The sequence below is a fragment of the Nematocida parisii genome (assembly GCF_000250985.1).
Source record: "Nematocida parisii ERTm1 unplaced genomic scaffold supercont1.2, whole genome shotgun sequence".
NCBI classification, from domain to species: domain Eukaryota; kingdom Fungi; phylum Microsporidia; genus Nematocida; species Nematocida parisii.
In genome coordinates, this window is record NW_013524647.1 from 456,612 (window position 1) to 471,119 (window position 14,508).

The 14,508-nt window shown below is 35.3% G+C and overlaps 10 protein-coding genes across 10 annotated transcripts; 7 read left to right on the top strand and 3 right to left on the bottom strand.

The window, feature by feature from the left end:
• Positions 1 to 645: 645 nt before the first annotated feature.
• NEPG_00988 (uncharacterized protein) lies at positions 646 to 1,485 on the top strand (the record flags this gene model as incomplete). The annotated part of the gene is made up of 1 exon (XM_013203362.1): positions 646 to 1,485. The coding sequence occupies one exon, from the start codon at positions 646 to 648 to the stop codon at positions 1,483 to 1,485; it is 840 nt and encodes a 279-aa protein (XP_013058816.1).
• Positions 1,486 to 3,242: 1,757 nt separating this feature from the next.
• Positions 3,243 to 3,563, top strand: NEPG_00989 (uncharacterized protein; the record flags this gene model as incomplete). The annotated part of the gene is made up of 1 exon (XM_013203363.1): positions 3,243 to 3,563. The coding sequence occupies one exon, from the start codon at positions 3,243 to 3,245 to the stop codon at positions 3,561 to 3,563; it is 321 nt and encodes a 106-aa protein (XP_013058817.1).
• A 102-nt stretch (positions 3,564 to 3,665) lies between these two features.
• On the top strand, positions 3,666 to 3,949 carry NEPG_00990 (uncharacterized protein; the record flags this gene model as incomplete). The annotated part of the gene is made up of 1 exon (XM_013203364.1): positions 3,666 to 3,949. The coding sequence occupies exon 1, from the start codon at positions 3,677 to 3,679 to the stop codon at positions 3,947 to 3,949; it is 273 nt and encodes a 90-aa protein (XP_013058818.1). The 5' UTR covers positions 3,666 to 3,676.
• Positions 3,950 to 4,274: 325 nt separating this feature from the next.
• On the top strand, positions 4,275 to 6,065 carry NEPG_00991 (uncharacterized protein; the record flags this gene model as incomplete). The annotated part of the gene is made up of 1 exon (XM_013203365.1): positions 4,275 to 6,065. One exon carries the CDS (start codon positions 4,275 to 4,277, stop codon positions 6,057 to 6,059), a length of 1,785 nt encoding a protein of 594 aa, XP_013058819.1. The 3' UTR covers positions 6,060 to 6,065.
• Positions 6,066 to 6,618: 553 nt separating this feature from the next.
• On the top strand, positions 6,619 to 7,500 carry NEPG_00992 (uncharacterized protein). Its single transcript, XM_013203366.1, has one exon. It carries the CDS (start codon positions 6,625 to 6,627, stop codon positions 7,480 to 7,482), a length of 858 nt encoding a protein of 285 aa, XP_013058820.1. The 5' UTR covers positions 6,619 to 6,624; the 3' UTR covers positions 7,483 to 7,500.
• Positions 7,501 to 7,594: 94 nt separating this feature from the next.
• Positions 7,595 to 10,244, bottom strand: NEPG_00993 (uncharacterized protein; the record flags this gene model as incomplete). Its single annotated transcript, XM_013203367.1, has 1 exon — positions 7,595 to 10,244. One exon carries the CDS (start codon positions 10,242 to 10,244, stop codon positions 7,614 to 7,616), a length of 2,631 nt encoding a protein of 876 aa, XP_013058821.1. The 3' UTR covers positions 7,595 to 7,613.
• Positions 10,245 to 10,293: 49 nt separating this feature from the next.
• Positions 10,294 to 11,055, top strand: NEPG_00994 (uncharacterized protein; the record flags this gene model as incomplete). Its single annotated transcript, XM_013203368.1, has 1 exon — positions 10,294 to 11,055. The coding sequence occupies one exon, from the start codon at positions 10,294 to 10,296 to the stop codon at positions 11,053 to 11,055; it is 762 nt and encodes a 253-aa protein (XP_013058822.1).
• Positions 11,045 to 11,664, bottom strand: NEPG_00995 (uncharacterized protein; the record flags this gene model as incomplete). Its single annotated transcript, XM_013203369.1, has 1 exon — positions 11,045 to 11,664. One exon carries the CDS (start codon positions 11,662 to 11,664, stop codon positions 11,095 to 11,097), a length of 570 nt encoding a protein of 189 aa, XP_013058823.1. The 3' UTR covers positions 11,045 to 11,094.
• A 517-nt stretch (positions 11,665 to 12,181) lies between these two features.
• NEPG_00996 (uncharacterized protein) lies at positions 12,182 to 12,792 on the bottom strand (the record flags this gene model as incomplete). Its single annotated transcript, XM_013203370.1, has 1 exon — positions 12,182 to 12,792. One exon carries the CDS (start codon positions 12,790 to 12,792, stop codon positions 12,226 to 12,228), a length of 567 nt encoding a protein of 188 aa, XP_013058824.1. The 3' UTR covers positions 12,182 to 12,225.
• Positions 12,793 to 12,823: 31 nt separating this feature from the next.
• NEPG_00997 (6-phosphogluconate dehydrogenase) lies at positions 12,824 to 14,206 on the top strand (the record flags this gene model as incomplete). The annotated part of the gene is made up of 1 exon (XM_013203371.1): positions 12,824 to 14,206. One exon carries the CDS (start codon positions 12,824 to 12,826, stop codon positions 14,186 to 14,188), a length of 1,365 nt encoding a protein of 454 aa, XP_013058825.1. The 3' UTR covers positions 14,189 to 14,206.
• Positions 14,207 to 14,508: the final 302 nt, after the last annotated feature.

The following is a 14,508-nucleotide window of genomic DNA, read 5'->3' on the forward strand; positions in this document are numbered from 1 at the left end:
TTTAATTACTACAGCTATCATAGCATGAAATAGCAATATTCGATGATATTCAGAAAATATGTCTGTAGTGCTAGTAGTGTATCCTGCTGAAGTTCATGATATATTACATCAATACACTATTTCTTAATTAAACATGCATTAATAATCAGTTAAATAACGTAATGTTTAAAGGAGAAAATTTATAAAATATTTTTATGGCAAGCCATATTTTTTTAGTTTAAAACAGTTTATTGGTATAAGTTTCGAGGAGCCTCAAACGGATGGTCGTCGAGCGCCACACACTCTCTTCTTGTTCTCTCTAAGCCGTTCCTCGTGCCCCTAGGGCGGCCGTAACAAGTTAATGTCTTTGACTGCTAGGGGTGGAGGAACGTGGCTTATAAAGTAGGACTTTATACGGTCACTCCTCAATGGGATGATGGCACTGAGATAACGTGCCACCGCGCGAGTAGTACTCACGCTACGGTGTACGCACTGGGCCTTAGTTTCGGGATAGTCCCGGAACAGAGTCCTCCATGCGTGTTTAGGTAACTTCCCCCAAGAAGCGCATCAACCAAACTGTCTGTCGATACTTGAGATAGTGCGCCTATCTCCTAATCAAAATTATTCATTTATAAATATAATTAAATTTTTATAAGTTATTTACATATGGGAGAACTGGTTAAATTAGAAGTTAAAAATATAGAGATAGATTTTATCTATTTATACAATTATATAAAAGTACTATTTATTGGTGTATTATGCTCGAATAACGAGAATATACCACTCGAAACTGATAAAGACAATATTCATAATTGCATAAGGACTTTTGTTATTAATGGTGATGATAGCCATGAAGAAATTGAAAAAAAATGGACAGCCATACCTCCTACTAAGTATTATAATGCATATAATTCAGTTTATGTTGGTAGTATAATAGTAGTTGCATTCTACTTATTATCACTTAAATCATTACATACGATTGAAGAAAAATCAGCCCATGCATTAAGTAATTTAATACCCACAAATATACACCCATTCCTTCATGAATATGTATTAAGTGGTAATTTCCTTTATACACTACTCCGGATTATTTCTGGTAGTTATATTATTATAGGATTAATGGAGTCAGTATATTGGATATTTATAAAATCTAAAAATATTCTCTTAAATATAATAAGTATTATAGTATTCGGGTTATTCGCTGTGGCATGTGGAAAAATAGGTTATTCAGTTATTATGTGGATAGTTTCTTTAATCTTAAGATTAGTTGAAGATTATTCTATTATATCAAATATAATAGTATACGGATATTTATTTTTCAGAACAATTGTATTATACAATAATATATATATGGTTTATAAGAAAAGGCATTCAAATAGACACATTAGCGAATACATTGCTTCTATAGTATATATTATTTTATTAATAATGAGTATTGCTGCTGTTATATACACATATAGTGATAATATTTTTGAAATAATTGAATATGTTGTATACTGTGACTAGCATTTGTGTAGCATGAAATGAGTTATCGGAGTGTTTACATAAACAGGGCAGCACAAATTAAATCAGAAATATTTGTTAACACAACAAGTCAACATAAATTAAATTGATTATGCGGTCTATAAATACGTATACAGATTCAATAAAAGTCAAAGTATCTTAATGCCATTCTTTAAGAAAACAACTATCAGTGTATTTAATGATAATTATACAATTATATAAAATTTGGGATTTATATATTTAAGGAAATTGTGGTGACACCACCACTCAGACGTGAGCCCCGAGGGCGATCCGTCTGCGCGCCAGCTCGCGCGGTGATCCCGCCAAAGCAAAGGCCGGGATCTCTGAATCAGTATATCAACTTCCGACTATTTAACCGGAGATCTTCCCCTAAAAATTGGAGGAAGACTCAGAGAAGCATCGATGGCTTAACTTCAGCGCCAGGCCTAACACACCTGCGCCCGAGACTCCGTGTTTATGCTGACTTAGGCCGCTTCCTAAAGGCAATAAAGAGCTCTCCCCTTTCATTCTCTTCTCTCTCTTGGCTACGTAGCAGGGTGGCGGTGGCGTTACTCCTTGTGAGTACGTCAATAAGCAATAAGAATAATTTAAAAAGAGAAAAATAGTCTGTTTTAATAGAGTAATTAAAAGACTAGAAGAACTAGATACTTAATTAACTGTTCTATTCAGATGGAGTATATACACTCAATTGGTTATGTTAATTATATAATAAAGAAGATCTTCTGAAGAACATAAGTACTAACTGCTGAGACTGCTAGAAGCATATTGAATGCCATTTGACTTGTTTTGCTGGTATAAGAAGGCGCAATAGGCAGTTTCTTTACTAATGCCGTATTGTATGAGTTAATGTCCAAGTTCTTGCCGCCCTAGGGGCACTAAGATCGGCTTAGAGAGTGTGTGGCACTCGATGGCCATCCGTTCAAGGCCCCTTGAGCCTTATATCAATAAACTGATTTCCATCTTTAAAATATGTTATTATAGTTCTTTTACTTTTAGAGTGTGGCATATTGTTTTTATTTACATTAAATCTATTATTATAGAGATATTTTGATCATAAATTCGGCTGATATTGTATATTTCGGGTTATTAAAAATAATACGAATGTATACATATTTACGTATATTGTGAACTATATATAATTTATTAAAAATAAAGTATTACTTATTATTACTTATTCATTATAATATTACTTATTGCACATTGTATACTATATAATCATTACTTATTGCACATTGTATACTATATAATCATTACTTATTACACATTATACATTACTTATTACACATATACTATTTATTATTATTTATTACACATTGTATACTATCTCTTATCAACTATATATGATTTCTTAAAAATGAAGTATTACTTATGTCTTACATTACTTATTACACATTATACTATTACTTATTACACATTGTATACTATTTCTTATGAACTATACATGATTTCTTAAAAATGAAGTATTACTTATGTCTTACATTACTTATTACACATTATACTATTACTTATTACACATTGTATACTATATAACCATTATTTATTACACATTGTATACTATATAATCATTACTTATTACACATATATTACTTACTATTACTTATTACACATTTTATATTATATTATTATTTTTGACACATTATCTTATATATTATTATTTATTATATATTGTGTATAAATTAAAAACTCTGTGACCTACCCGATAAAATCTATAAAAATAAAATATTTTTATTAAACGATAAATGAAAGAAACAACAAAAGAAGATAAGACCACTAAAACAACCCGAATTAACCCTAAAACAGACACAAATGAAGAAATTAGTTCTGCCTGTAAGGAGGACCCTATAAGTATAACAGCAGTACAACGGGCACTGCCTTCTATCCTGTGCATTCACGGGATTCTTTGTTTTTTATTGCTTATCTTTATAATAAAGAAGATAAAAAAAATAATTTCAAGAAAGCCGAACAATGAAGTTGTTCCATCTGTGATAACCAATCATATACTAGTTATTAGGCGTATTCCTGATGGGAATATTTCCTGTGTTACTAATTTACGGGAGTAACGGAATATCACAAAATATACAGAACTTATTACACATTGTGTAAAAAGTAAAACATCACCAAGCACACAGAACTTATTACACAGTGTGTAATAATTAAGAGCAACCAAAAAAATATGGAAAAATATAAAAAAATAAAAATAACCCCAGAAGAGAGAGAAATAAGGCGTAAAGCAATAATAATGAAGTATAATGTAGATATACGGCCACTACCACCGATTAGGCAAGAACCACTCACTAACAGGGTTACTGATTATTACCACCGGGTTATATTTTATATTCCGAGTGTAAGTTTATTTGACATATTTATATTATTATTAATTATTATATTTATTTATAAGCTTATTATTACTATTAACACAATATATAATATATTATATATTATATAGTGTACAATGTGTAATAAGTAATGATAATTTAAATTTTGGTTAATATTTATTACTGATTGTGTAATATATTTTAATATTTATTACTGGTTGTGTAATATATTTTAATATTTATTACTGGTTGTGTAATATATTTTAATAATAAATTATTTTGTGCATGATTAATTACACATTGTGTAATAAGTTCTGTTGTTTTTATTATAACCTAATTAAAATATTTTACATTACCATATATAGTAAGTATATTTTACATTACCATATATAGTAAGTATATTTTTACATAAATTTTAATTAACTTTCTATTTATAAAATTACTTTTTGCAATTAAATGGACGGCATAATTGAGAAAGTCAATAAATTACAGAATTTATGCACAGACATACAGAACCCCATTAATATACCACAAATAATCGTGGTTGGTGCACAGAGTTCAGGTAAAAGCAGTATACTAGAGAATATAATTGGCCATGAAATACTCCCACGGGGCACAGGGATGGTCACAAGGAGACCCCTTATGATACAAATAATTAACACAGAGAGTGCACCGTACTGTACATTTGGACACCTCCCTGGGCAAGTGTTTAAGTATACAGAAGTAGAAGCAGAAATACAATCGGAGACTGAAAGGATCTTAGATAAGAAAAATGACGTGTCCCCGATCCCGATCGTATTACGTATACACAAACAGGACACATTACCAATTACACTGGTAGACTTACCAGGTATAATTAAAGTACGCTCGGAGGGACAGCCTGACGGGATAGTAAAGAAGGTTGAGGAGATAGTCCGATCGTATATTCAGAATACGAATACGGTCGTATTAGCAGTGACACCTGCTAACACTGACATAACCAGTTCTGATGCATTAATGCTAGCCAAGGAAGTCGATCCTGATTATGAGCGGACTCTTTGTGTACTCACGAAAGTGGACTTAATGGATCCTGGGACTGATGTACTAAATGTCTTACAGGGTCGGATAATTAATGTAAAATTAGGGTTTATTCCTGTTATATGCCGTGGGGAATTATCTCTGCGTGAGAATATTTCTATTTCTACGACTATAATCAGGGAGAAAGAATATTTTAAAACGCATCCTGTATACACAAAAAACAAAAAATATTGTGGTATACCGTATTTAATCACGAGATTACATGAATTATTAAAGACGAGTATAGTAAAAAGCACTCCGTATCTTCAGGACAGGATATCCTTCTTATATGACAAAGCCGAGAAGGAATTATTAAGTGTGGGGTTGCCTGTTATAGATGATAAGCAAATGATCATGCAAGTGATTAGTGAATTTACACAGGACATGGACAGAAAAGTATCAGGAACACCGAAAACCAAAGCAAAGTACATTTCCAAGGAGATAATTGATGGTGCCAGAGTATCGTATACATTAGATGTACTATTCACTAAGACGATTAATGAGCTAGACTTATTCGATGCGACGGATACTGAAATTGAGAATGTGATACATAATACGTCCGGTGTATTCGGTGGTAGAAGTACGTCACAGAGTTTATACCACTTTATAGAAATGGCCGCAGATAAAGTACAGCCGCACTGTGTACACGCATCAACTAAAATATTCCTAGAGATGCAACGGATGGGAGAGTCTTGTTTAGAGACAGAGCACTTAGAGAGGTTCCCTAAATTAAAACTAGAAATATGCAAGACCATTACGACCCTGTTAAAGGAGAACCTTAAACAAGCAACTGCCAGTATTAAATCATTCCTTCACTGGAACACTGTATATATACGGCCTAATACCACGAGTACATCTCCTACTACTGTATCTGCAAGTGTTTCTGGTGATAATGAATACTTAGTTAATCGTACCACAGAAATAGAAGTACTTAAGCATACGGTCATAGAGTACTTAATTGGGTTTAAATCCACTGTTGTGCAGCAGGTACCTAAAATAATCATATTTGAAATGGTCTATAAAACCATGCAGACCCTTCAGCAGAGACTTATTGAGAGTATTTATGTACAGGAGGCACTCAGTGACCTATTAAAGGAAGAATCTTCAACAAAAGAAAGGAGAGAACAATTACAACTCACACTTATAGCACTAGAAAAAGCCAAAGAAATAACAAATACGTTATAAATACATTATAAATAACGGTTATTCCCATTAAATACACTATAAATAACGGTTATTTTCATTAAATACATTATAAATACATTATAAATAACGGTTATTCCCATTAAATACACTATAAATACATTATAAATAACGATTATTTTCATTAAATACATTATAAATACATTATAAATATATATAAATAACGGTTATTTTCATTAAATATCTATAAATAACAGTTATTTTCATTAAATACACTATAAATATCGGTTGTTTTCATTAAATACACTATAAATATCGGTTATTTTCATTAAATATATGTTATTCCCATGAAAATATTCATTTTTTTATTTTACTGTAAATTTATTTTTATGTTTTTATTTTCGGGTTAATTCGGGTTATGTAAATTATTCTAATTTCTTATGCATAAGTACACTATAAGAGCCCTCCTTATAATATAATTGGCCAGTTGTCCCTCTATAAGTAATTGGTCAAAATTATCAGTTATTCCAATTGGTTCTTATCCCGTGGTAAATACCAATAAATAGTTTTTGTTTCTTATTGTTATTTTCTGTCTTTATACTTCTGAATGCACAGGATAATTATAAAGCATATGCAAGAAACAGTCGAGTTAGATATAGATCCATCTGAAACAGTCGATAATTTAAAGAATAAAGTCGGTAGCAAGTTAAGTATAGAACCGTATCTACTGAAACTGACGCACAAAGGATCTATTCTGGCAGACCCAGCAAAGACCATGGAGGCCCTTCAAATAGGGAACTTGTCCGTGGTGTATGCGCATAAGTTAGAGAAGTCACAAGGACCTTCAGAGATAAATGAAGAAGTGTACAAGCAAGAAACCCTGCACAGTGCCGATAAACCCGGTCCGATGAAGAACCCAGCCATGAAGAAATTATTCAGTAACCCCGATATAATGAAGGGGTTATTAGAGATGCTTCCAGAGTTAAAGAATGAAAACCCAGAATTAAGAAAGTTAATGGAGAGCAGTGAGATGTTAGAGCAGATGTCTAAAATAGCCGATGATCCTGAGTACATGAACACACAAATGAAGAATCTTGACATAGCCATGGCTAAGTTAGAGACGATCCCAGGGGGGTTTAATATGCTGCGGAGTATGCTTAAGACACAGAAAGATCCAAGTGCATTATTAGCCGAGGAGAGGGATCGGACTAGTTTCAAGGAGGGTACGACTGATATACAGCCATCTAATCAGCCCGTGCCTAATCCATGGGGCAAGTACAACTTTAATCCTATCCTGGAGTACAGGAAGCAAGTTGAGTACATGAAGGAGTGCGGGTTCACGGACGTATGCTCTAACATAAAGCTACTTATAAAGCACCATGGGGATGTGGACAATGCGATCAGTGAAATTCTGTCTGGGAGTTCGATGCACTCACCACTCCCTGATAACAAATCTCATACATAAATGAGGGTTAAGAATAAAAGGTGTTCAATATGATTGTATTAGGAAATAACGGTATTTTTGTAAAAATTTACATTTCTGTATTAGGAAATAACGGTATTTTCATAATAAAATGAGTTGATTTATTTTTCAGGTTATGGAAGTACTTTTTTGTTAATGACCCCAATAAGTTTCGGGATACAGAAGACTGCCCCAAGTGACTCGATCGTTATTTCCGCCTCTCCAAAACTTTCCTGGACTAATAAATCAGCAAACGAGACCGTCTCACTCGCCGACCGTATGCCGATCACCATGACAGATATAACAATACCACCAGAAGCACCCGATTTAAAGAATATTTCGATACTGTCCATCTGAGAGGGCTGCCAGTTGTACATTCTCAGCACGACCCCCTCTAATAAAAGTGCCTTAGCAGACTGCTTGTACTCCCGACTGGCTTCCATCACTTTATGCGTTATATCTGTAAGGTACTGGTTACTCTCCTTCTGCCGCCTCTCAATTAACTCCCGGGCCCGTTCCAGGCTGTAAATGGCTTTCTCAGTCGCTTTGATTTCTCTTTTCCTGGCGATGCTTGCTTTTACTCTGTTCATCATATCGTGTGCTGCTAATTGCAGGATCTCTGTGCACTCTTCTTTATTCTGCAGTAACCCCAAGTCGAATAATTTACTGCTGTACTTCTGTATGGCATCTTTACACGCTTCAATGTCCTTCTCATTTTGGAGGGAGTACGCACTGTTCTTGCTGTTGGACATATCGTACACCTTACTCTGCAGAATATCTGGGAGACTCTTCCCTGCTGAGTGTATAAGCACTTTTATGACTGCCCATTTACAGAGCCGCTTCTCAACCACACCGGCACTCTCCTGGGTGTACGGAGACACTCCACCAGGCACAATAAACACTAATTTAAACGGGATTGGGTGGCACTCTTCCGCCATGTTCTTGACATCCCCGGGGACGGACGAGTTCAGCAGTGATGCCAGTACGTAATTTATCTCGTCCCCTGTTAAGCACAGCATATTATTCAGTGGCCGGGATGCGATGTACTTCATGGTGTAGTACTCTGAGATAGACTCAACATCAGATATACTTATCACTGCACTAAACTCCTCTGCATCCAGGCCCATTTGCGGTGTACTCTTTATCCTATCAAACACTTTGTTACACTCCTCTAAGAGCATTGGCTTATTCATCTGTACGCCCGGGAGTCCGACAGTCTCTGGGGACACAATAATCGGCGAGAAGAATATTTCCCACAGGGACAGGAACACTTCCGTGGCAAGTGCATGCTTTGTTACTTCTACGCCCTTCTGTGTGTACTGCCTGCTGAGTGACCTGCTCACAGACCGTGCATAGAACCGTACGGCGTACGGCAGTGCGTGTACGTTCTTAAGGATGTACCGTATTATATCCAGTGCACTCACTGACTCGTTCATCATATTCCGTATGGTACTCTGCATGTCCGTGTGTCCATGTGCTACAACAAGTGATCTCAGTGCCAGTCCACCGAGTACTTTATTCGTTTCATTAGACGCCATACTCGCATGCACTAAAGATTCAATAATCCTGAGGTACGTGTACTCCTCCCTTGGGGTTTTTGCCCCTCCGAACAAGTTCAGCAATTTCGAACTGCAGAAGAATTCTCCCTCCCTCTGCCGCATGCCCATGATCAGGGTGGTCAGCACAGAAGGTTCATCCTGTAATTTAGAGAACAGTCGCTGTAATGACTTATACTTCATATACGGCCGCATCTCAGCTGACTTAACCCCGGTTTTCTGTATCTTATTCCTGAGCAGTAAAGATATCTTATTCTCCACCGTAGTCACCTCCCTTTCTAACTCTGCATTCTCAATGAACAGCTGGTTAAGCATTCTATTCAATTCTTCAACAACCACCTCTTCTTTCTCTTCATCCCCCTTTAATAAGTGCACCATCCGCCGTAATGAGAATATAGTGACGGGTGCATCCCCTCGTAATTCACTAATCACCTTCTTGCCCAGGAGAGTCCTTATATACGACTGTATCACATGCATGGCAGACACCCGCTCCTCACATGAATATATGCTTATGCCACCCTCTTCATCACTCACTTTATCACCATCCTCATACGTAGATATCTCTAATGGACTCTTCTGCGTACACACATTTATCCCAGAACCATCCACTGAATACTCACACACACCCACTTTCTCCTTCCTGTACACCCTATCCATCGTACTATTAATACTACTAAAACTAGGCAGGGATATCCCAGCCTCTTCAATCTCCCTCTCCTTCTGGGTTATCTGGTCATCTGTGAAGATAGCCCGACCGACTAAATTCCCGGGTTTCACAGCTATCTTCTTCTTGGATAAGTAATGCGCCAGTGCCAGCACGCAGTAAATAACCTTCGGAATATTCTTCTGCTCATATAAATCAACCAAATCAAACAGGAACACCACCGGTAACCCGACAGACTTAATAAACTCAAAGAACACGTTAATATTATCCGTATGCCTGTACTGTAATACAGGATCTATAAATATCTTACCCACTAACCCAGGATTAAACAACTTAACCAGCCTGGCTAAGTAAACCCCATCCTTTAAGGCATCTTCAAACTCTTCCGGTATTTCCTCCTGAATCATATTCTCCATCCACTCACGTGCTTCTTGCATACGGCATAAGTACTCATACACTTTATTCCTCTTCCTTTGTACATCCATCTCCTCAGCAGATAACATTCTTTCTTCTTCGATTGTCCCGTAATAAACACCTTCCTGCATATTAATTAAAAATAAATTACTATTTATAATTGATATGAAAATATAACCCATGCAAATTCGGGTTATTAAAGCAGGGATTATAATAATTACTGTAATAGTAAGCGTACTCACACAAGGCACTCAATCAGATGGTAAGGTACCCATACAAGACAGTATACAAGACAGTATACAAGACAGTCAATCAGAGGGTAATATTGCTGTGATGACCATTAAGTACACAGACACACAAGGAGTGAGTGAGCATACGACACTAAAAATAGAACTGTTTAAGGACCAGTTCCCAGAGACAGTAAAGAACTTTAAAGGGTTCTGTGGTACTGTAAGTATCCCACAGGGTAATGGTAATTTAAAGGCGTATGGGTATAAGGGCACTGTATTCCACAGGATAATTAATGGGTTTGTAATTCAAGGTGGTGATGTCCAGCACATGAACGGCCTGGGTGGGATAAGTTCATTAGAGAAGTATAATTGGGGTAAGTTCCCTGATGAGTCTGACCAGATGATGGGAGTGCCTGGGTATCCCAGGAGGGTTCATGATAAGGTTGGTATGCTGGCTATGGCTAATAGTGGTCCTAATACGAATGGGTGCCAGTTTTATATTACACTATCAGGGAGTTCTTGTACGCACTTAGATGGCAAGCATACTGTATTTGGTGAGGTAATTGAGGGGTTAGATGGGCTAATGCGTCTGGTACGGACTTGTAAGAGGGGATCGGGGGTATCTGAGGATGACTTACCGCGGATAGTAAAAATTCATTTAGAATCGGATTTATCACAGGAAATTTCTGATTTTGAAAAAAAGGAGTTATAATTTTATTAATTAATAAAATATTTCTATTTATGGTAACCGTTATTTCCATTTATGGTAATAAAATATTAATTCCAATAAATATCCTATAATTACACCTAATACAACTTGGTATATATAATGATGTTTGTGTATAACCCTACTTATAGGTATAAGTATGGGCAGTATTACTGTTATTTTATTATACTTGTATCTGTACAGTGTACTAATTAAGTACCCAGATATGATACTGTGACTACTTGGTGTACCTGACTTAAAGTACCTGTTCTTTATGCTTGATATGCCTATGGGTATATTAAGTATGTCTAATGTAGGCTGTATACGTAATATATTTGATGTATACTTATATACGACCGTACGTGCATATCCGTATACGGGTGGTAGTGATAGTAATTTATACCAGCCCTGTGGTATATTACTACTAACTGGTCTATGACCATTAAATAGGCACTTTATTAGTACACTAATAATACAGCATATAAAGTAATGACAGAAGAATGTATTATGTGATGGCAAGTACTTTATACGCTTACTTCTGTTAAATACGACCGCATGGGTGAACGACCCGATCAGGAGGTAATAAGGGAAATTACTGCATAAACCATCAATCATTAATAAAATATAATATACAATATGTATTATATTATAATTACATATTACATATAGTGTAATAAATAATAATTACTACATATAGTGTAATAAATAATAAGTAATAATAGTGTAATAAATATTACATTCGGGTTATAAATAATAAGTAATAATAGTGTAATAGTGCAATCTTATTACTTATTACTTATAGTAGTGTTATATTATGTTACTTATTACATATAGTGCAATATATAACTATTACTCATTACTTATTACTCATAGTGTACTATATTATAATCATTTATTATTTATTAATTATTACTCATAGTGTACTATATTATAATCATTTATTATTTATTAATTATTACTCATAGTGTACTATATTATGTTACTTATTACCATATAACTATAACTTATTACTTATTACTCATAGTGTATTATATAACTTATTACTTATTACTATTACTTATTACTATTACTCATTATTTATTACTCATAGTGCTATATATTATTATTATTTATTATTTATTACTTATTACTCATGGTGTACTATATTATGTTACTTATTACTAATTGTATAATAAGTTATTCATTCACTGCCTCTTTAAATGACCTTGTTAATTCTTCAATATCTTCATGACTAAATTCTGCTGAGTGTAATACGTCCCTTTTCATTTTCTTTATGGGTGGAGTGGCCATCACCTTTAACTGCGGTAGAATATCTACTTCCTCATCACTCATAAATAAGTCTGTTGTTAATACGTTACTCTCCTGTATATGTACACCCTTAACTGAAATATCTGAAAATACCTCTAATTCATTCTCTTTCTTCTTAAACCACCCATCATCCACACTCTCATTGAAATCCTCTTCTGGTACTGGGATATCCGTGATAATTTCTGGCTTATGCACCGTAGAAGTCTTCTTGAATATCTCTGAGAAGAAAGTCTTCCTGGGTGCTGGTTTTAATACTTTCACTGACTTCTTCTTGACCTCCTTTGAAGGATCCTGTGGTACACCCGGGTTACCTCGTGTTTCTAATAAGTTCTCTATAACCCTCTTCTGTGTCTGGTACTCTTTCTTCATAAAGTCTTTCATTTGCGGTGCATCAAACTCAAATAAGGCATCCCTCTCTGCACGGGCCTTCTTCATCCGTATAAAATATGAAAATATTTGTGCTTACATGGACATTGGCGTAGTGGGACTGGGTGTCATGGGAGAGAACCTCATTGAAAATATGCTTAGTAATGGGCATACGGTAAGTATTTATAACAGAACAACAGAGAAGACGACTACTTTCATTAATAAACTGAATAACCCGAATGCGATCGGGTGCAGTACACTCCCTGAGCTAGTGAACAGCTTAAAGCCACACAGAGTCATTTTATTAATGATTAAAGCAGGCAGTGCTGTAGATGACGTACTAACTGCATTAGAAGGGTTACTTACACCTGAGGATATAATCATAGATGGGGGTAACTCCAATTATCACGATACAGTGCGTAGGTATACACTATCACTGGGTAAGTACTTATTCGTAGGGTGCGGTATATCCGGTGGTGAAGAAGGTGCTCGGTACGGTCCATCAATCATGCCGGGTGGTAATGATACTGCATGGCCATTCATTTCAGGTATACTGCAGAGCATATCCGCAAAGACGGATGGACTGCCTTGCTGTGAATGGATCGGCAGTTCTGGGAGTGGTCACCTTGTTAAAACCGTTCATAATGGGATTGAGTATGCAGAGATGCAAGTACTTGCTGATTTCTATCAGATGCACAGGGTAAACCTGTCCCCACCGGAAATATCCGAAATATTCCAAGAGTGGCGTAATTCAGGCACGAACGGGTTCTTAATCGATGCAATCATAGATATCTTATTAAAACAACAAGATAACCAGCACGTAATAGACTTAATCATAGACATATCAGAACAAAAAGGGACTGGTAAATGGACTGCATTAGAGGCACTTAATAAGAACACTCCAACTCCCGTTATAATTGAAGCAGTTAATGCCAGGATATTATCAAGTAAGAAGAGTGACCGTGTACACTTATCAAGTATTCTACCGTCATGTACAGTGCCTGATAGTATAACTGACTTATCATATGATGATATAAGGAAGGCATTCATCCTGTGCAGAGCCATTTCTTATGTACAGGGGTTTAACCTTATTAAAACCATCTCAGATGAGCATAACTGGAATATTTCACTGGATAAATTATGCCGTATTTGGGGTAATGGGTGCATTATAAGGAGTGACTTCTTAAAGACCCTTTCTAATATGTCCTGTAGTAATTTACTATTTGACTCACCTGAGTTCATAAAGATATCTGGTGAAGGTGTCCCTGTGCTACGCCGTATGATTAAGTACTGCATAAATCAGGGCGTACACATTCCGTGTTTAATTTCTGTACTAAGTTATTATGACGGTTTAAGAACGAATAATTCATCTGGTAATATGGTACAAGCAATGCGTGACTACTTCGGTGCGCATACATTACTTATAAAAGACAAGAAGGAGCACATTCACATACACTGGAAGTAATAAACAGCATAACCCGATATAACCCTAAATTATTTATTATTTATTATAATAGAGCAACAAGATATATTATACACTAACAGACGTATACTAATAGTACACATACACAGTAAGACTAATAGTATACTAATATACAGCCAGACTAATATAGTATACTTGTATACTAGTAGTACACATACACAGTAAGACTAATAGTATACTAATATACAGTATACCATTATTAGTACTTATTATACTATACTTATATACTAGTAGTACTAATATACATATATATACAGTATACTAATAGTACATATCCTACTTATACTATATACAGTATACTT